The sequence below is a fragment of the Melanotaenia boesemani genome, chromosome 7 (genome assembly GCF_017639745.1).
Source record: "Melanotaenia boesemani isolate fMelBoe1 chromosome 7, fMelBoe1.pri, whole genome shotgun sequence".
Lineage (NCBI taxonomy): Eukaryota > Metazoa > Chordata > Actinopteri > Atheriniformes > Melanotaeniidae > Melanotaenia > Melanotaenia boesemani.
Genome location: NC_055688.1, coordinates 1,038,625 through 1,060,321, shown reverse-complemented (window position 1 = coordinate 1,060,321; position 21,697 = coordinate 1,038,625). Strand labels below are relative to the sequence as shown.

At 45.7% G+C, this 21,697-nt stretch overlaps 1 protein-coding gene across 5 annotated transcripts; it reads right to left on the bottom strand.

The window, feature by feature from the left end:
- Window positions 1-495: 495 nt before the first annotated feature.
- On the bottom strand, window positions 496-21,099 carry tbc1d2 (TBC1 domain family, member 2). Of its 5 annotated transcripts, none has more exons than XM_041990542.1 (17): window positions 20,845-21,099; window positions 15,361-16,267; window positions 14,723-14,825; window positions 9,837-9,957; window positions 9,643-9,755; window positions 9,194-9,411; window positions 8,843-9,112; window positions 7,571-7,699; window positions 6,975-7,085; window positions 4,375-4,547; window positions 4,176-4,287; window positions 2,997-3,197; window positions 2,737-2,924; window positions 2,493-2,613; window positions 2,225-2,410; window positions 1,277-1,398; window positions 496-884 (listed from the first exon to the last, which is right to left on the bottom strand). In XM_041990542.1, exons 2-17 carry the CDS (start codon window positions 16,261-16,263, stop codon window positions 683-685), a joined length of 3,273 nt encoding a protein of 1,090 aa, XP_041846476.1. In that variant the 5' UTR covers window positions 16,264-16,267; window positions 20,845-21,099; the 3' UTR covers window positions 496-682. The 5 variants fall into 5 exon arrangements, with proteins under 5 accessions (XP_041846476.1, XP_041846477.1, XP_041846478.1 ...); XM_041990543.1 differs by having other exon boundaries at window positions 9,194-9,396; XM_041990544.1 differs by having other exon boundaries at window positions 16,071-16,267; window positions 20,845-21,097.
- Window positions 21,100-21,697: the final 598 nt, after the last annotated feature.

The following is a 21,697-nucleotide window of genomic DNA, read 5'->3' as shown; positions in this document are numbered from 1 at the left end:
GGATGATAGATGGATGATGGATAGATGATGGATGAATGATGGATAGATGATGGATGGATGATGGATAGATGATGGATAGATGATGGATGGATAGATGATGGATAGATGATGGATGGATGATGGATGAATGATGGATGGATGATGGATAGATGATGGGTGGATGATAGATGGATGATGGATAGATGATGGATGAATGATGGATAGATGATGGATGAATGATGGATAGATGATGGATGGATGATGGATAGATGATGGATGGATGATGGATGAATGATGGATAGATGATGGATAGATGATGGATGGATGATGGATGGATGTGGTCAGCTACACCCCTCAGGTTCTGCTGTAGTACCAGAATCAGCACCACAGTGTAAAAGAACTGCAAATGACTAAAGTTTCAGCATTTAAACACATTAAAGTGTTGCTGGGTCGATGTCAGTCCTGGTGGAACCGGTTATTTCTCTGGGACGATCGATAAAGTTTCATTACAATCTACATGTTTACATAGAGCTGATTTTATTTTTTATGAAAGTTTTTTTTAAGAAAATTCATGACCTGTATAAATGAAACATGTCAGTGACCATGTGACCAGCAGGAAACCGACTTCAGATGAAATCACTAGTTCCTAGGAACTCACTCCATCACACCCTGAGCAGAGCGTTGGATGAAGCTTCTTCTAGGATCAGAGTTCATCATCGTCTTCGCTCGCCACCATGTCCAGCTCCTTGTCTTTACGCTCTGTTTTCTCCACGACAAACTCCTTCTGCTGCTCCTCCAGCTCGCGCAGCTCCCCCTGCAGGCGCTCCAGGTGCAGCGCGCGGCGGTTCCTCAGCAGGCGGCCTGGGAACGGGTTCATGTCGTTGAAGGCGATGCTTGTTAGCTTCCTACATACACAAAAGAAGTGATGTCATCAGACGGCGGAGGAACAGTGATGGAACAAGTCAAACTGACTGAAACACTTCAGAAAGATGATTAAAACAGGGAATTATTGATCTCTGCACCAGCATGTCAGGACCTTCTAATCTGTAACTAAATACATTCACTCAACAACTGCACTTTGTTACCATGATAAAGTACTTTTACTTGGCTTGAATATTTCAGTTTGATGCTGCTCTATCCTAAAAGGGCTATCATGTTGATTTAAAGTTCTCTTTTTAAAACTGATTCAAGTTTAAAGACATTAAACTATTTGGTTCCTCACAAGAAAAGACCCGTTACTTTTACTGCTGTAAACAATCCTGCTGCAGGTTTGTGGGCGGAGCAGGTGAGTCCATACCTGCTGTCAGAGATGGTCTTGGTGAAGAAGCGAAGGTACTGGTAGATCTCCACGCCATCGTGGATCTTCAGGATGTCATCTTCTTTGTATTTGAACAGAGCCAGAGTATATCTGAAGATCACCTGCAGAACAAAGCCCCCAGCTGACAAACATTTCAAACATCACACACAGTGAAATACTACACAGTTACACAACAAAGGCTGAAACTGTCTCAAAGACTCTGGACGATTAAAAAAAAGTCCAATAAAATTATTTCAGGCGGTAAATTTCATGACTCCTGAACTTTTAGCACTAATTGTGTTAAAATACAAAAAAAAGATAATTCAGCTGAGGTGCAGCTTTCTGTGTCAGTTGTGGTGGTTCAGGCGCAGCTTTCTGTGTCAGTTGTGGTGCGTTCAGGTGCAGCTTTCTGTGTCAGTTGTGGTGCGTTCAGGTGCAGCTTTCTGTGTCAGTTGTGGTGCGTTCAGGTGCAGCTTTCTGTGTCAGTTGTGGTGCGTTCAGGTGCAGCTTTCTGTGTCAGTTGTGGTGCGTTCAGGTGCAGCTTTCTGTGTCAGTTGTGGTGCGTTCAGGTGCAGCTTTCTGTGTCAGTTGTCGTGCGTTCAGGTGCTGCTTTCTGTGTCAGTTGTGGTGCGTTCAGGTGCAGCTTTCTGTGTCAGTTGTGGTGCGTTCAGGTGCTGCTTTCTGTGTCAGTTGTGGTGCGTTCAGGTGCTGCTTTCTGTGTCAGTTGTCGTGCGTTCAGGTGCTGCTTTCTGTGTCAGTTGTGGTGCGTTCAGGTGCAGCTTTCTGTGTCAGTTGTCGTGCGTTCAGGTGCTGCTTTCTGTGTCAGTTGTGGTGCGTTCAGGTGCAGCTTTCTGTGTCAGTTGTGGTGCGTTCAGGTGCAGCTTTCTGTGTCAGTTGTGGTGCGTTCAGGTGCTGCTTTCTGTGTCAGTTGTGGTGCGTTCAGGATACCTTGGTGCCCTCGTACAGGAAGGCGTCCCACAGCGGCAGCAGAATGTCACTGGGCAGACTCTCCACAAAAACCACCAGGAACCAGTTGAAGGTGATGAGGGACACATCGATGTTGTGACCCTCAAAGTGAGCTGCAAGCCGGGGAAGCTTCTCCAGCAGGAAGTCCTTTAGCACCCGCTGGTCCGCCTGAACACACCATCAGTTACTGACTCTACCTGGTTATCATTATATAAAGAACTCAGGTGAGCAGGTGGGCGGGACTTCTCACCTGAGAGGCCACCAGATTTTTTGTGTAGTAGTCTTGAGGCATGATGGCCTCTACCACCGCCACCAGACACCAGAAAGCATCTTCTTCACTCTGCAGGACGAGCAGAGCGATCGCCGCCAACCTGAGAGACACACAGGGCATCACAGAATCACATCACATGACCACACCTTCTGCAGCAGGTTGGACTGCCGCCGTCCTCCGGTCCAGTTTTAAGACAGACAGGTGTTTTCTGAGCAGGTGAGACCTGTTGAGTCCCTGGCAGTAGCCAATGGCAGGATTCTGCCAGGAGAAGGCCAACAGGACGCGACGAAGCTGCTGGAGGGTGGGGCTGGAGGGGGATGAGAAATGCTGATTGGTTGTCAGGGTGCGGTGGAGGTCCAGCTGGATCTGGCGGGAGACTGGATGAGGAGACGTCCTGCTTTTCTCACACAACTGCAAACACATAAACTGGATTACGTACCTGTGAACAGGTGTGGACAAGTGTGGACAGCTGGCCTCATGTACCTGCTCGTAGCGCTGAGGATGGTGCTCCCTGATCGTCCTGGTTCTGGCCCGGACCACCCAGCGCCACACTCTCTGTCGGTACTCCTGTGGAACGCCTCCGCGCAGCAGAACTTTGAGTTCAGGTGAGGCGCACAGGTCGTCGTCCGACCTGCCAGCCAGGTACTGCGCCCAGCGACTCAGCAGGGGACGCTCCACCCCCTCCTGCAGGGGCACACAGACTCACTGTCAGCACATTAAACGGGTTCCAGGGCCTGATGGACCACATTCAACCATAAACCTTTTAAAGTGTGAACAGTGTGTGATCCTGAAGTGACCCACATGCACGCCGTGTTCATGGAGGTAAATATGGATGCTACACATCCGCTTGTATCAATTCTGAAGCAGCCAACAAACTATGATATAATATTATTTGTCCAGTGTTTACATTTTGCTGTGTCCCGCCTCGTTTAGTTCAGAATTATGACGTCTGTCTCACTTTAACGATGTAAAAGTCGGATGAAATGTGGCATGACCGTCCAGACTGAGGTAGCTTTAAAAAACAATAGGTATGTATTGGATTTAGAACGACGTATGAAAGTGGCCTGGGGATGATTTCTCCTCTGTGTATATAGCACCCGACTAAAACCACAATGCAGGTAATCTCGGCACATGCTGAGGTGCTTTTACACCAGAACAGTCCTGGAGACTCAGTTTGATTGGATGAGAAAAAACGAAAAATCTTCACGTGGTCTGGTTTGCTTTCAGTGTACTTTACTCACGCAGTTACACATGCTGCTCAGTAGAGGGCGACAGTCCCTGAAATGCCCACTGACCAAGAAAAAAAGGAGAATACAACCAGCTCATTGATTGGCCAGAACTGAAAACAGCTTGTTTGCTGAAATAAATAACAGAGCAGCACAGCGCTACCTACCCTGCGTAACAGCTGCAAGATGGACCCTCAGCTACGTTTGTTTTGGAGCAAAGGCCGGAGATGAGGTCAGCCTGTGTCTGTCTGTTAGGAGTTTATCAGCAACACTAGACAACGCTTCACCAAGATAAATGTCTTTTCTACTTACTTTCTAGAGTTCATTCGTAGTGTGGATATTATAACAGTTTTTATGAACGACTGGTAAATGAGGGACCTGGACTCTGCAGTCAGGCTGTGGCTGCATCCACGTGAGACCGGCTCAGTGTTCAGACCTGGTGCAGCAGGTTGTGGGACCGGATCTCCAGCGCCTGGATCTTTGCCAGCAACTTCATGTCCTCCACCTCGTAGTCTGGGATGATCTTAAAGCCATACTTGTCATGACTCCTGGAGACAGAGCAGAGGGTTTACTTTGGCCACATTTCACATGGAGTGAAGAACCTCCAGAAAGTTCTGTTCTGTCGGTGTTGGTACCTGTCTGAGCTGAGATGAATGACACTACTCAGCTCTCCCCTCAGAGCGTCCTCTATCATCTTCTGCACGGCCTCCCGCTGGCCTGGCTCCAGAGATTTGGTCTCCTGTAGCTTCCTCAGGACACCTAGGTAACGGCTCTCCATCTGACAGTTAGTTGCCTCCAGGTAGGCGCACTGGAGCCAATCACAAGGTAGGAGACAAGAGTTAGCCAACCAGGAGGCAGAAGACAGATGAAGGGAGTCAGTGAGCTCGTTTACGTGACCATCAAAATCCGACGGCTGGAAGTAATCAGATTATTGTTACAATCAGATGTGATGCATCTACATAAACGTCCGGAATTCCAAACACCGTGGTTTACTTTGTCCATCCCATTATCACATTTCTTTTATGTAGTGATGTAACTTCCTGTTATTTTCAAAATAATAATATGGCTGTAATCGTCATTGTGGAAAAATTCCCTCCTTGTTGTGTCAAACAAATGTGAAACATACAAGTATAAAATCTATAATCTAATCATGTATAAAATTAATATGGAAAAATATGAAAATACTTGATTGTTTTAGTAAATGCAGTCAGATGACGTCATTTTGATCTCCGACATTAATTTGGAGGTTTACTTTGAAAAACCAGCATAATAAAGGTCAAATAGTCAGACTTCACTCGTATTTATTTATATTAGCAGAAAAATGTGATTATTAGTGCTTTGTAGTGACCATGCTGCCTGACTGCAGGCTGAACTGGTCTCTGGTGCGACTTTTAATCTGAAGTTCAGCCGGCCGAGCAGCACCGAGGCTCCTGGCTGGGACAGCTGGAGTCCGGGCTGCAGGTCATCACTCTCTGACCTGCTTTCCTCTCAAGCTTCCACTAGAGCCCAAACATCCTTACAAAATGAACCAATTGTTGTTAAATTATCATTTTAACTACAGTACTGAAAATGAGTCATTATTAGAATGAAACAGTCCTTTTTCAAGATAATATAATTTATTCTAAAACATTAAATCTGACTCATTTGCACCAACAGTAGGTCATAAAAATCAGATTCTGCCTTATTCATTATTAAAGTTGGAATATCCTCCTCTGTTTCAGTTTTAACCCAAGATCACGTGGTGTAAACGTTAATGTTGTTTTCGGTCTGCTGCATTCAGATTTCTTAGATTGAACGTTGACAGCAGCATCTTCACAATCCCGGGACACCAAGGAATCCTCTGACAGGTAAGGACACGACTGATCATTGGGGAGAGATAAAATATCGACTAACTGTTTTTACAGCAACATCTCAGAGTCACATGATCAGCGGTAACAGCTCTGATCAACAATCAGTCTGTGCTGCTGACGAATCCTAACGAGCTGCTGATAACAAACGGTGTTGTTCCAGGTGAGCTGCTCACAGAAGTCAGGAAGCAGCTGCTTCTCTCCTTCTGTCCTTGCTTTTTGCAGGTGGCCTGCTTTCCTTTCTTTGGGAATGACATGACTTTTCCTGCCTCCTGCCATGTCCATCGTAGGCTACCAGCAGGTCACTCAGCTGAAACAGCCGCTGCAGGCATGGAATAAACCATTGTAAAGGGGTGAGAGGAGCTTCAGAGACCATCCACAATTACTGTAAATGAAGAATTTAGAGCAAACTGGAGCTTTTATTTAGCTGAATTTACATATTAGTCTAAGTGTGGAAAAGGTCTGGCGACACACAAAAGCAAGAAATAATTAAAAAATCATACAAACCTTTATAAAAAAAATGTCCTCAATCTAAACAAAAGTTCAGTAACTTTTGGTTTTCTAAAAGCAAAGAAGCTGCTTTTTAACAGCAGTTTTCTCTTTACAGCAGCTGCTAAAATCTTTGTTGGAAATCTTGACTGAGATAAAATCTAGTTTAAATGACAAAGCAAGATAATTTGTCACGCAGACGTTGTTCTGAACACAGAGGGAAGGATATCTTCCAGGTTTAACAGATAAAATCCAGACCTTAGCTTTAAAAGAGTTTTTAAAAGAATTATTTAGAGCCTCAGGATGAAAAGCTCTTTCTTTCTGTGCCGAGTGGTTTTCCTGTTTTCTTTAAATCACTGCTTTTTGATCATTTATAGAAAGTTGGTCCGTGATGAAGTCTGGAAATGTGACGTAACATGTTTAAATAAGACTCTGTGGCTAACATCACGTGTCGTGTTCCCATGGTAACGCTGTAACGGGTAGATGATCTGTTACAGCTGCAGAGTTGGTGAATACGTGGTTGAAACGTTCATTCAGCCTGAATCTATGTTACACGTATGAAACTGACGAGTCAAAACAGATTAACCAACGTGGGTCGGCGCCTTGCCCCCTCCAGGCTGTGAACCCGGGGACATGTACATGTTTGGAGACATCTGAAGATATTAAGGAGAAATCCAGTGGTGTTAATCCGATTTCTCACAATCACATTATGATGTTTACATGATAACTTGAATGATCGCACAACTCCAGAAACCAACTCCAGGTCATGAAATCTGACAGATCTCTACTGCAGCAGCAGTCGGCAGAGACGAAACTGGGCTTAGACTTGGCAGTAACAGAACCCAGCCCAGACTATTGGCAATAATAGAACCAGGTCCAGTGTTTCCAGTCTGACTCACCTTCACCATCAGGCTCTTCTGCTGCTCAGAGCTCTTCCTCCACAGTTTGGTCAGCTGGTAGATCTCAGAGTTCAGAAACTTGTTCTGAATCTTGTGTGCTTCGATGTCATCCTGAAGGTGAGACACAGAACCACAGTGAGACCCCAGATCTCCCAAATCTGATTCAGATCCAGCATCCAGTTCAGAATCTTTAAAGAACCTGAAACCGTTCTAAAACTTGCTGGACTGATTTAAAGCAGAACAGACCAGAACCCACAGAGTCACTGGAAAACCACCTTCAAGTTCTGATGTGTTCAAGACTGCAGGACAAATGCAGACGTGTTTGAAGCTGCCAATGTTGATGCTGTTTACTGAAGACAAATCTGACAACACAAACACAAAGATCTGAATCTGAAGGAGGTTCTGGAGGCGGAGAAGTGGTTTGAATGTTCTGCTCCACCACTTCCTTGTTTAACTGATGCCTTCACCTTCAGCTGTGTTTGAACAGTGACCAGGTCAAAGCAGGTGTCTGCAGTCTGATCCAGACCTGGCTCTGTGTCAGTGGTTTAGAGTTTGAGGTGCAGGGGACTACACGGTGTACTACAGGAATACTTCACCTTCAGGTTCTCGATCTGCTGCTGAAGCTGTTTGAAGCTCTCAGAGGTCAGAACCTCGGCAGAAGACGAGCTGGGGTGTCTTGGGTCAGACAGGCAGGAGGTCACCTGATCAGACAACTTCATGATCACCTGACAAGAAACAGGAAGCAGTGAGGATGAACAAACTTTAGATCCCTGCTTCATACTGTCGATCCAGGTGCTCTTCATACCTGCAGCTGACCAGTCAGAGGCTTCAAATATGGAGAGGAGTTTTCCTCTCAGCTCGGGTTGGAGGGTTGAAGGATTTGACCCAATCTGTTGGTTTCCTTAGCTAGGTCATTTTTTTAATTGGTTTGAACAAAGTTATAGCTAATAGAATAGAATAGAATAGAAATACTGTATTAATCCCTTCGGAGAGCCCTCAGGGAAAATGCGGATCTTCTAATGAATTTGTTTTAATGGATTATAATGAGATGACGTGAAGTGGAGCTGTGTGGATAAATTTGCACTGAAATGATATGACATCAAACTAACTTTTGCCGGGTGGACTAAAATTAATAATTGACTAAAAAAGTATTCAAAGATTTCATCCATAATGAAACTAATCAGCAGTTTTATCCTGATGAGATCACACACAGGAGGAAAATTAACTTCGTGCCAGAGAAAGTCGGGTCTACAGCCTGTCCGTGGGTTCAGATGGAACATGAAGAACAGAGAAAACATCTCAGATCAGCAGAGAGGTTGGAATCGTGTTTAGATCATTAGATTAGATTAGATCATTAAATTTAGTTAACCAAATATCAATTAATAAATTTCAAGATATCAATTTTTTCCAATGACAACAGTGACGATACTCTTGCTTGACTTACCAATGCTTGGTAACATGAGGCCCTTTTTTAGTTGTCTGTGTGCCACAGCCTCTAGAAGAAATCTAGTTTAATTTCTGATGAGTGAATCTTTACTTTCACTGTTCCAGTAAAATTTAGATTTCAAATAGCAGCGAATCTGCAGGATCCAGCTGAGAGTCAAAAACCACCTGGATGTTTTTTTCCTGTGTTTCTAAACTCGGGTTTGAAAGAAATGTTAAAAACCATTTTTATAATGTAGCTTTCAAAACGAAGCCTCCAAAATCCAGATATATGTTAATCATACCTAGAATGTAGATTTTTAGAATGTTTAGCCTGTTTATACCCAGCGTGGTTTTTATGGTTGACCATGTTGACATGATGGCTGGAATCAGACAGACTTCCTGGTTTCCTTCAGAAGACGGAGTTTTCTCCACCTGACACTGACCTGCTGCTTGGCCTTGTTTTTCTCCATCAGCGTCTGGATGTTCTCCTGCAGTTCGGCCACCTGTGCGTCTCTGTCTGCCAGACTCCTCCTCAGCGTCTCCGCCTCCATCTTGGCGTCCTCCAGCCGACCCCGCAGGTCGGCCGCCTGTCGCTCGCGGTGCCGCAGCAGCTCCAGGCGTTCCTGCTCATCCTGCTCTGCCAAAAACTCTGCACAGGTTCGCTTCTCCAGCTGAGCGGCCTCCAGGGCTTTGTGGAGGATCCACACCAGCTCCTGCAGGACAGACATAGATCTTCACCTTCATCATCTTCACCAGCAGTGCAAGTTTGACCCTGATCGGTTCTGACTGATCACCTTCTGAGCTTTGACCTCCTCCATCAGCATCTGTTTCTCCTGCTGCAGGCGGGACATTCGGTCTGAGGACGAGGACGCCATGTCCCTACGGAGGACCGGCATGGTGGACGAGCTGCCAGTCTTCATCCTGCTGCCTAAGTGAGACTCCTGATTGGCTGGATTGGCCAATGGGGAAGGAAGGGGCGGAGTCTCTGCAGGTGTCCCTGAGGATGAGGAGGCTGACATGTGACAGGAAAAAGGACACTATGAACCAGAGAACCAGTGAGGTCTGAAGGAGCTCCGCTAATCTGAGATGACTTGGTTCTAAATGAAGTGGTCCTGGTCCTGCAGGTCCTGAGTCCAGGTCAAGAAGAACCAGGAGAGACAGGCGTCCCCCGCTTGGTCCCATATGTCACATAAATAGTGGTACCATGTGGCTCTGTGTAGTTCTGTTCAGTTCCGTGTGGTACCTGCAGTGCTGGTTCTTTGAGGTTCCGTGTGGGTCCACGGCAGGACGTCGCTGTAGAACACGCTCGGACTCCAGTCCTGAGATGTTCTCTTCCTCAGACTGTGGACCGAGTTTCTGTCCACACAGAACAAGATCTTTATCTGCTGAGCGTCAACAGAACCACAGACCCGACCCACATGAAATGTTCTGACTCACTGGATCTCGATGAGTGGATGTTTGATGGACATGTTGGCGAGCGGCGTCCGTGGTGTCGAAGCGCTCGCCGCCGCCTCCCCCACCAGACCTAGTGGGCTCTTCAGTGGCGGCAGGAAGTCGTCTGAACAGACAGGAAACACAAACCTTCATCATCCTCATCATCGACATTGAAAATGTAACTTTTTTTTCTTCTTCACATGGAAAGAAAAGGATGGAAACCGTTTTTCAGACTCCCGAAACGCCGGCTCCATGTTTAACGAACCGCCCTAATGATAAATAACTGAAGCAGATTCACCTGTACTCCTCCATGTGTGGATAGAGCTTTAAACTCCAACCAGGTAAGGGTACAGTTAGCTTTGGACAGGTAACAGAGAGCAGGCTTTACTGAACCAAATTGCACCAAAGCATCCTGTCCTGTACCGGGCCGGTTGAGGGGATTAACTGACCATTCTATGAGAACTAATTTTACATAGTAAAACGTCTCTGCAATCCTAATCAGACATTGCTGTTGACATGGCAAAGCCAGACCTATCATCCAAGAAATGTTCTGCACGGATATCAGTTGAATGTGGAAGAACACGAGGTGAATACAATATGATTTGTTTGTCTTTTTTAGTCACCTCTGTACAGAAAATCCAATGACCAAGCATACACTGACCCTTCCACCACCTCCGAGGCACAGCAATGCTCAGCCTGCAGGGGGCGCTGACAGACCACTACAGTCAGCCTTGCTCATCTGAACCTTGTAGTTCTGTATAAACGCTAGGGAGGCTGCACTCAGACAAGAAGCTGGTGAACAAGTCAGGACATGGACAGAATACCTGAACCAGGCGAGCTGCAACAAACACCCGATTTCTGACTAAAGAAACACGAAGAATCTGATTAGAAGTTCAAATCAAATCTGACCTGAATGATCGGTTTTCTCTTCTCAACAACCCCTGAAAACTGAACGTAAATCTGAGCTGAGATCAGTTTCATCTTCTGGAAAGTGAATGAGACCGTTCACTGTTTTATATTCAGCCTGTTGGTGTTTCCTTTCATTCAGCTCCCAGCAGAAGATCTGAGTTCAGTAACATCCTGTTTTTGTGGTGATGTAAGACCCCAAACATTACAGCTCATACACATGAAATAACATGGAACTGAAACAAACTCCGAATGGAGACACAGAAGCAGAACATACATGAAAACGTGTCGTCAGCAATGAAATGAGAAGAAGGTGTTACAGCTGCAGTCTGGAAGGGCAATAAAAGTTATTTCCAAACTACTTGGAGTCTGACTTTTAGTTTCTGTCCAGTAAATAATGACAGCGTGTGATCCGTCTCACTGATCATCTGATATAGGAGCTTCTGAATCTTTTAACCCTTAAAATTCTGCTAGACTGCAGGCACCACCAAGTACTATCGCTAATATTGTCAACATAGTGTGTATCTCTGTTAGCTGATCTACGGAAGTTTTCCAGGCATTTCTATCCTATCCAGGAGGTTTCCAATCCAGCCACTAAATGTAGTTTTATTCAGAGACTCTATCTGGTAAATCCACAATGATCCATGATAACAGCATTATTTATCACATTTCACCATAAAAACATCACCATCACTACTATGTTGCTAAGAGACCTCTATTTAGACCTGGACATGATGATGAAGCCACTTCCTGTCAGACTTTCCACCAATCAGAGAGCTTAGATTGACGGTAACGTCCAATCAGGAGCAGCCAAAGATCAACCAGTGAGCAGAAAGTTCTATGTGTGTGTGAAAAGAAGAAAAATAATGCTCCTCTATGGCTGGAATAAAGCCAAGAAGACGTTTCTGATGCACGGTGGCGCCACAAAGCAGCTGAGCTGGAGTTGGTTTAGTGAGGATAGCAGGTAAATAGTAGCAGGAATAACTGGAAATGAGGAAAAAGTGGAAACATGGAAATAGTTTCTGTTGTGTGTTTGTTTCAATAACAATATTTTTTCTCCTGAAAGCCAAGACTTGAGAGAACGATGAGATGAGAAAAGGTTTGGTTACTGTTGATCTGTGTGTTATTTCTACAAAGTTCTGTTAGTAATAAATTCTGCTTTCTTCTTCTGGTCGACCTTTATGCTGCTAAATCTATTCATACAATCATTTTACATCATTTTACCTCCCAATCTGACAGCTGAGGCTGTCCTGGATGTTGACTAGGATTAAAAGGGTTTAGCTTCTACAATAATTAAAAAAGAAAACAAAATAAATAAATAAACAAAACAGGTGGACTCATTTTTTATGATTCATGAAAGCTTTGTGGACTTTGTTTTTCATGTTAGTTTGTCTAACAGTAGGGACCTATGGGAGAACTGCTGGTTCATGAAGTTTATTCAACAGGAAATGATCCTCAACTTTACAAATCAACATCAAACAGCATCTCAAGCATCAGATTTCCTGCTGGAACGCCCCTCATTAAAACCACGTTTGTAACCATGGTCATACTAGCTCACATCAGAGCTCATATTGAGGTTTACAGCATGATGAAGGGTGACAGGAGGAAGATTATTATTTTTATTATCATACTTTACTACCATCCTAGTTACTAGGAGCAGTCAGGCTCAAACTCATCCTCACACTTCTGATTCAGAGAGCTGTGAGTCAGACTGAGCCACTCCCTGCCTGCAGGAAGGATTTCCTAACTCTCCCAGCGAGGAGAAGGAGTGGGTCAACCACAGGAAACGCCCACTTCCAGAGCTCCACCAACCACACCAGTCTAGCAGACCCGGATGAGCATCAAAGATTTTACAGTTTTAGATGCAATCCAGCTAAGACGACTGGTGGATTCAGGAAGAGATGAGTCGAATTATCCACGCCGGTATAACCATCAGCAGACCAGTTTAACCATCACCAGACCAGTTCAACCATCAGCAGACCAGTTCAACCATCATCAGACCAGTTTAACCATCACCAGACCAGGTCAACCATCATCAGACCAGTTTAACCATCAGCAGACCAGTTTAACCATCATCAGACCAGTTCAACCATCACCAAACCAGTTCAACCATCATCAGACCAGTTCAACCATCACCAGACCAGTTCAACCATCACCAGACCAGGTCAACCATCATCAGACCAGTTTAACCATCACCAGACCAGTTCAACCACCATCAGACCAGTTTAACCATCGCCAGACCAGTTCAACCATCATCAGACCAGTTTAACCATCATCAGACCAGGTCAACCATCATCAGACCAGTTTAACCATCACCACACCAGTTTAACCATCATCAGACCAGTTTAACCATCACCAGACAAGGTCAACCATCATCAGACCAGTTTAACCACCACCAGACCAGGTCAACCATCATCAGACCAGTTTAAACATCATCAGACCAGTTTAACCATCATCAGACCAGTTTAAACATCATCAGACCAGTTTAACCATCATCAGACCAGGTCAACCATCATCAGACCAGTTTAACCATCATCAGACCAGGTCAACCATCATCAGACCAGTTTAACCATCACCACACCAGTTTAACCATCATCAGACCAGTTTAACCATCACCAGACAAGGTCAACCATCATCAGACCAGTTTAACCACCACCAGACCAGGTCAACCATCATCAGACCAGTTTAAACATCATCAGACCAGTTTAAACATCATCAGACCAGTTTAACCACCACCAGACCAGGTCAACCATCATCAGACCAGTTTAAACATCATCAGACCAGTTTAACCATCGCCAGACCAGTTCAACCATCATCAGACCAGTTTAACCATCATCAGACCAGGTCAACCATCATCAGACCAGTTTAACCATCACCACACCAGTTTAACCATCATCAGACCAGTTTAACCATCACCAGACAAGGTCAACCATCATCAGACCAGTTTAACCACCACCAGACCAGGTCAACCATCATCAGACCAGTTTAAACATCATCAGACCAGTTTAACCATCATCAGACCAGTTTAAACATCATCAGACCATTTCAACTATCAGCAGACCAGTTCAACCATCATCAGACCAGTTTAAACATTATCAGACCAGTTTAACCATCATCAGACCAGTTTAACCATCACCAGACCAGGTCAACCATCACCAGACCAGTTTAACCATCAGCAGACCAGTTTAACCATCACCAGACCAGTTTAACCATCATCAGACCAGTTTAACCACCACCAGACCAGATTAAACATCATCAGACCAGTTCAACCATCATCAGACCAGTTCAACCATCACCAGACCAGTTCAACCATCATCAGACCAGATTAACCATCACCAGACCAGTTCAACCATCATCAGACCAGTTTAACCATCGCCAGACCAGTTCAACCATCATCAGACCAGTTTAACCATCATCAGACCAGTTTAACCATCACCACACCAGTTTAACCATCATCAGACCAGTTTAACCATCACCAGACCAGGTCAACCATCATCAGACCAGTTTAACCACCACCAGACCAGGTCAACCATCATCAGACCAGTTTAAACATCATCAGACCATTTCAACCATCAGCAGACCAGTTCAACCATCATCAGACCAGTTTAAACATTATCAGACCAGTTTAACCATCATCAGACCAGTTTAACCATCACCAGACCAGGTCAACCATCACCAGACCAGTTTAACCATCAGTAGACCAGTTTAACCATCACCAGACCAGTTTAACCATCATCAGACCAGTTTAACCACCACCAGACCAGGTCAACCATCATCAGACCAGTTTAAACATCATCAGACCATTTCAACCATCAGCAGACCAGTTCAACCATCACCAGACCAGTTCAACCATCAGCAGACCAGTTTAACCATCAGCAGACCAGTTTAGCCATCATCAGACAAGTTTAATCATCAGACCAGTTTAAACATCATCAGACCAGTTTAACCATCATCAGACCAGTTTGTGTCTATTTGTGTCTCACCTGCAGTGTTTGTTGTTTCTGTGCAGGTGTTCGTCTGTCGGTGTTGCCATCGTTTCACCTGCAGCTGCTGCAGCCAGTACAGCATCAGCTCCTGGGTCACCGCCTATTGGGATCACAAACAGCTGAACTGGGACCGGTTCTCCATACTGGTGTATTTGGACCGGTTCTACGTACTAGTGCATTTGGACCGGTTCTCCGTACTAGTGTATTTGGACCAGTTCTCCGTACTGGTGAACTCGGACCGGTTCCCTGTACTGTAGTATTTGGACCGGTTCTCTGTACTGGTGAACTCGGACCGGTTCTCTGTACTGGTGAACTCGGACCGGTTCCCCGTACTGGTGAACTCGGACTGGTTCCCTGTCCTGTAGTATTTGGACCGGTTCTCTGTACTGGTGAACTCGGACCGGTTCCCCGTACTGGTGAACTCGGACTGGTTCCCTGTACTGTAGTATTTGGACCAGTTCTCCGTACTGGTGAACTCGGACCGGTTCCCTGTACTGTAGTATTTGGACCGGTTCTCTGTACTGGTGAACTCGGACCGGTTCTCTGTACTGGTGAACTCGGACCGGTTCCCCGTACTGGTATATTTGGACCGGTTCTCCGTCCTGGAAAATGCGGATCAGGACAGGCCTTCCTACCTTCAGGATGAAGGTGCGTTCAGGTGTCTTGATGTGGAAGGTTCCCTTCTCCGCCTTCAGCGGGTAGGTGAAGGTGGCGCCGCTGAGCTCCACCCTCCCCAGTGGCATCACATCCTGTGGCGTGCGATAGTAGAACAGCTGGTTCTTCTTCTCTTCGTAGGTGAACCAGCGCTGCTTCCAGGCCCTCAGGGGTCCGCCTTGTTTCTGAAGGTAGCCACATAGTCTGGGCTCACCTGAGGAGCCAGGAGGGTGGGGCCTCACCTGGTCACAGAAGGCCTCTATAGTGAGGGGCGGAGCTGGAGGAGCCAGGGTCAAAGAGTAGGTTGTAGGAGGAAGCAGGTTCTGCTGGTCGACTGAAGCAACCTGCTGGGTGTTCAGGTCCAGATGAGGACTGTGTCGGTCTGGTGTGGGAGAGGTGAGCTTCTCTGGAGGTGGATCCTGGTGGTTCTGCTTGTGTCTGGACTGTGAAAACAAGAGCTCCTTCGTTCCTTGATTTAAATCCTCAGACAAAAGAGGAGGGTTTTCCTCAGAATCCAGGTCTACAAGATAAAGTTTTTGGTGGTCCTGAGAGTGACCTGGTTCATGTTCAGGTCCAGGAGGACGGTGTGGTTTGGTTGGATCTGGTTTTGGCTGATCATTTGGAGGAGGAGGATTCTCTGTCAAACAAAAGTCTTCTGGTTCTTGGCTTGCTGCAAGCAGATCCAGTTTACCTGGACAGGTATGTTCTGGTTCTGGTTGTTCTGGATTTGGGTCCGCTGGACTCTGGTGCTTCTGGGACCTGGGGTCGACGGACTCTCTGCTCTGCTGGTCTGCCTCCTCGGCCGACGCCGCCCCGTTAGCGTGGGCAGGAAGTGAGCCAGACGAGGCAGCGCTGGGATTTCCTGCCGCGCCGCTTCCATCCATCTTCCTGAGAAAAGAAAGAAAAGCAGGAAGACGAGAACAACTTAATGATGCTTGTGAGGAAACGGGTCCGCTATCAGAACCATCAGAACTCCGTTTGGACTTTAATGCAGACTGAAATCTTCTAGTTTATCCACATGTAGTCATCATGTCTGATCCAGTTCAACTCTGATAGATCTGGAAATTTGACCATGTGTCCCTGTCTGTGTCCTGATGCATCTGGACCAGAACTGAGTGTCCTGATGGATCTGGACCGGAGCTGAGTGTCCTGATGGATCTGGACCAGAACTGAGTGTCCTGATGGATCTGGACCGGAGCTGAGTGTCCTGATGGACCTGGACCAGAACTGAGTGTCCTGATGGATCTGGACCGGAGCTGAGTGTCCTGATGGATCTGGACCAGAACTGAGTGTCCTGATGGATCTGGACCAGAACTGAGTGTCCTGATGGATCTGGACCAGAACTGAGTGTCCTGATGGATCTGCTTATGTTTAAGCTTCATGTTCCATCTCCTAACCTTATCAGTCATCTGGGGTCTGCTCCAGAAACCCTGAGCTGAGGGAAACTCTGGTTTTCTGTTCCAGGAAGAGAGGCAAGTCTCATCCTGAGTCTGTTGCCATGGGAACTGACTCTGAAACAAGCCTCTCTGGTAGGTTGACCCTAAAGAAACCCTGAGTTTCTACACATCTCCTTCCACCTGAAGCAGCTGTCAGATGCACCAACGTGATCCCAGAGATTTAGAAACTGAACTAATACACAGTGAATTACACAGGGAGGATTTTCAGAACTCTAACAGATGATCTATCATTTTCTGATCAATATCTCACTGGATGGTAGCGTTTTACTCAGATTCTCCAGCTGTGACGCTGACATCACAGCAAGATTTCTGCTTTGAGCTATGATGCTTTTCTTTCTTTTGTAAATGGGACTCTTCTTTATGTTAACAACTCAGAACATTTTAGAAAAACAAGAGTGTGTCAAGTCGTCGCTCGTGTGAAATCACAATTCCATAAATAATCCAGCGTGAACGGGTAGAGATCTACTGCTAGTTCCACATTAACCCACATGCTATAATTTCAATAAATAACAATGATTCTGTTTGGTAGCAAAGAGAAGAGGGTCAGCATTGGTAAACACCTGGAGACTCGGGCTCTTAAAACCACCGACCAGGTTGGTAACCTGGGAGTGTTGATAGACTCAGACCTGACTTTATTTAGTTATTAGTTCCGATCGGCAGCTATGAATCTGAGCGAGTGGCCATGCCTGAGTCCCCCAGGCGTCAGTCCTTGGACCTCTTCTGTTCAACTTGTATATGCTCCCTTTGGGTAAAATATTACAGAACTATAGCATTAATTATCAAAGTTATGCAGATGATACACAACTTTATGTGTCTCTGTAACCAGATGACTGCAGCCAAATAGACTTAAAGGTCCCATATTATGCAAAATTCACTTTTTAATGGTTTTGGAACAGTCATACTGGTCCCCCCGCATGTGTAGGAGACCCGTAAGTGTGAAACTCTTTCAGGCGCTCTCTCTCCCCCCTGCTCCACCTCTAGGGAAGTAAGCGCTGAAATGAGCTTGTTTGAAAGCGTGTACGTTATGACGTCATAAGGGACAATAACCACTCCCCACAGAGCGATGGACCCGTCTACCGGCTCTCAAAGCCCGCCCTCTAAAAATCACCTAGCGCCCAGTGTTTTTCCCTCTTCGGCAACCCTCGTTAGCGGACATGGCTAAGCGACAGAAGCACTGTTCTGTTTGTGGCTGCATAAATGAACACGAAAACGTTTTTTTACTTCCATCCACTGAACCCACGAGGACTGAGTGGATTAATTTTATTTTTGGAGGAAATGTACCCGGAAAACTTCCAAAGGTTTTGCATGTCTGTGGCCAGCATTTCAAAGAGGACTGTTTCCACAACATGGGTGCATGGAAAGCAGGCTTCGCCAACCGTTTGAAGCTGAAGCCAGGTTCAATACCAACTGTCCGTGACACAGCTGGAGAGGTAAGAGCAGTACTGTTAGTCTTCTTGCTCGAACTTCTTCAGGAATGGGTTCCGGTGTTCCGGCGTTTGTTTATCCTTCACTACGCTGTAATCAGCGTCTAGTAACCGCTAAGGCCTAACCTGTCAATCACCTCATGACGGGCGATGCGATGGGCGGAGCCAACAGCTGAGCTGCTCCACCAGGGTTCCGCCCACCATAAACGGCACATTTCTGAAGCTGCTAAAAAGAGGGAGGTGAAGAGAAGCCGCTGCACTCAAACTGAGGGTCGATTTGTCCATACCATGGCGGAAATATTTCATTTAGATATTAATGAATGGTCTCAGATTGGGAATAAAGTGTATAATATGGGACCTTTAATGTTTCATTGTCTGGAGCAAATAAACACCTGGATGAGGGAAATTTTTCTACAATTAAGTGAAGACAAAACTGAGATTATTCTGTTTGGTAGAAAAAGAAGAGGGTCAGCATTGGTAAACACCTGGAGACTCGGGCTCTTAAAACCACCAACCAAGATGGTAACCTTGGAGTGTTGATAGACTCAGACCTGACTTTCAGCAGCCACATCAAAGCTTCACTAAGAAGCTTTTTACCAGAAACATCAACAGAATTAAAAGTTTAGTCTCCCAGTGAGACCAGGAGAACCTCCTCCATGATCCATCTCCAGTAGACTGGATTACTGTACTGGTCTTTAACAGGACTTCCCAGTAAGACCAGTAAACATCTGCAGCTCATCCAAAACACTGCTGCTGGAGTTTTAACCAGGACTAAGAGATCTGAACACATCACACCAGTTTTTAAATATTCACACTGGTTTCCAGTCCATAGTCCAGACCAGGGTCCAGACCATAGTCCAGATCAGAGTCCAGTCCATAGTCCAGACCAGGGTCCAGACCATAGTCCAGATCAGAGTCCAGGCTAGAGTCCAGACCAGGGTCCAGACCAGGGTCCAGATCAGAGTCCAGGCCAGAGTCCAGACCAGGGTCCAGACCAGAGTCCAGACCAGAGTCCAGACCATAGTCCAGATCAGAGTCCAGGCAAGAGTTCAGACCAGAGTCCAGACTAAACATGGAGAAGCAGCATTTAGCTGTTATGCTGTAACAAGTGGAACAAACTGCCAGTGGAGATTAAACTTTCCCCAAATGTAGACATTTTTAAATCCAGGTTAAAAACTTTTTCTCATGTCTCTACACGGTAACTTTTAACTCATCTAGCTTTTAATCATTTTAATGTAATTTATGATTTTATTGTGATTCTTGCTATGTGTTGCTGTCTTTTATTATTTCTAATGCTTTCACCATCTGTGATGCTTCTAATGTTTTAAGGCGCGCTGACTTGTCCTGGACATGAAACATGCTGTAGAAATAAACCGCCTGTTGTTTTCTAAAATTTACATCAGGTTGGAGGTTTAATGAGGCACAACCTCTGACCAACTGATTGTTTTTTTTCCAGTAACGGGTTTTTTCTTTGGACAGAGGCATTCTGGAAACTCCAGCAGGAAGTTAACCTCACATCTTCCAGACTGGATCCAACCGGGCTGAAGAACCTGGTTCATTGTCAGAATAAGTTCTGAGCTGAAGTGAAGGACCTCTGGCGTTCTCTAAAGCTTTCACGCAGAACCCAAACTGAAGGTTCAAACGGAGTCCTCACCTCAGCCTCCCCATCAGAACAGAACCATGAGAAAGACCCTGAAACCAGCAGAGACGGGTCACACCGCTGCACAGAACCAAAGCTTCCCTTGTGTATGTTGGATTAGATGGGTTCACACTGGTTCTGTCCATCTGAATCGGACCAAACTGTAAGTTTGGGTAAAATAATGTTTCTTACTACTTTTAGCAACCAATAGCAGCAGAAGCAACTCCTGAACCAAGCAGGGCCATAATAAACAAATAAATAAAACCCGGTTCTAGAAGAAGGAAATCGACTTTTGTTCTCTGAACACTGACGGAAATGTTTCAGACATGTACAGAACCTAGGTCCATTTGGATCAGATCCAGTTTTAGTTTGGGTTTAAACAACCAGGAACAGTTCCCCTTTAATCTGCAGCCGGTGTTGTGCTGAAATATGCACCCTTCCAGTCAGAAACAGGAGAAGGTCCATATTCTGACAGATCCCCTGGTCGATCTGTCCCTGCTGGGTCCAAAACTGGTTCCTTTTGAGAGTCCACTCAGATCAGGACCATGGATAAATTGTGAGTTAGGTGGCCTCAGCTCTGTTCCAGTCAGAAATATTAAATAATAATGCTCACCCCTTTTTCAGCATAACACCGGTTAAAGGTTCTTTAGAAACTTCCATGTGAGTCGGACAGAAAGTAGAACATGAGCAGAAGAGGTCCACCCTGACATCTCAGTCTGGAACATCACCTTGGTCCAGAGGGACGGAAGCCCGTTGGGTCACAGAACCCAACAGAACCCTGATGTCTGGCAGGAAGTGAGGAAATACCTCCTGGTTTTAGAAAAAGCTGCTTAAAGTCTGTGACCCAGTCCTCACACAGACCAGTATTTTAATAGAAAGCCAGAATAGAATTTCTGATGGAAATCCGTCCTGGAGCAGAACGAACCGCTCAGAACTTTGGGTTACCTGAGGGGGGCGTGGTCGTAGCGCACCTGGCGGATCTGGTCGTGTTTGATTGGCAGCTGTGTTGTTGGAAACAGACTCACGCGCCTTTTTTCTTCTTCTTCTTTTCTTTTCTTTTTGAAGGTTTTTTGGTACCTTGTTGTTTTCTCCCTCTCCGGTTTGTGGCTCGTGCTCTCCTCTTCCTGATCCTTCCTCCCAGCCGTTCACGCTCCAGCCGATCCCAAACACACACAGCTTCCGCCTGCTCTCTATTCAAAATAAGACGACACTTCCTGTGTTCTTTTCAAAATAAAACCAACTATACGTCACGATAACGTCACATATGGGTTGAAGGTGGTCGATGATCTGTTACTATGGTAACCACACTGAGCGAGGCTGCTGCACAAAACCATGAGGAATTAAGCCGGATATGTATATCATCCTGGCTCAACTCAGGCTTCGACTGGGACTCAGATTCATGTTGAGATAAACAACATGGTCGTATCATGTCAGCAAATCATTTAGATGCCAGTTATATACAGTATATAATCCACCAACTCCAATATTTTCTACTAAAGTTAAAACAAGAAGTGGTTCCCTAAATGTTCTCTTACCACTCTGGCACAGTTTCTGCTGCTTCTGAGCTGGACAAGGACCGATGTGGATCTATCCATCTATCCATCTATCTAGATAGATGGATAGATGGATAGATAGATGAGCCGCCGTGTTCCTGACGGAGCTCTGAGAACGGCTGGTCTGTGTGCGCCCTCTGCTGGAGGGTCTGCTGGGTTCCTCAAGCTGCTGCTTCAGTCTGGTCTTCACTTCAAATTTCTTTAGATTTAACCAGTCGGTGTTTGGAATCCAGTCCCCAGAAACT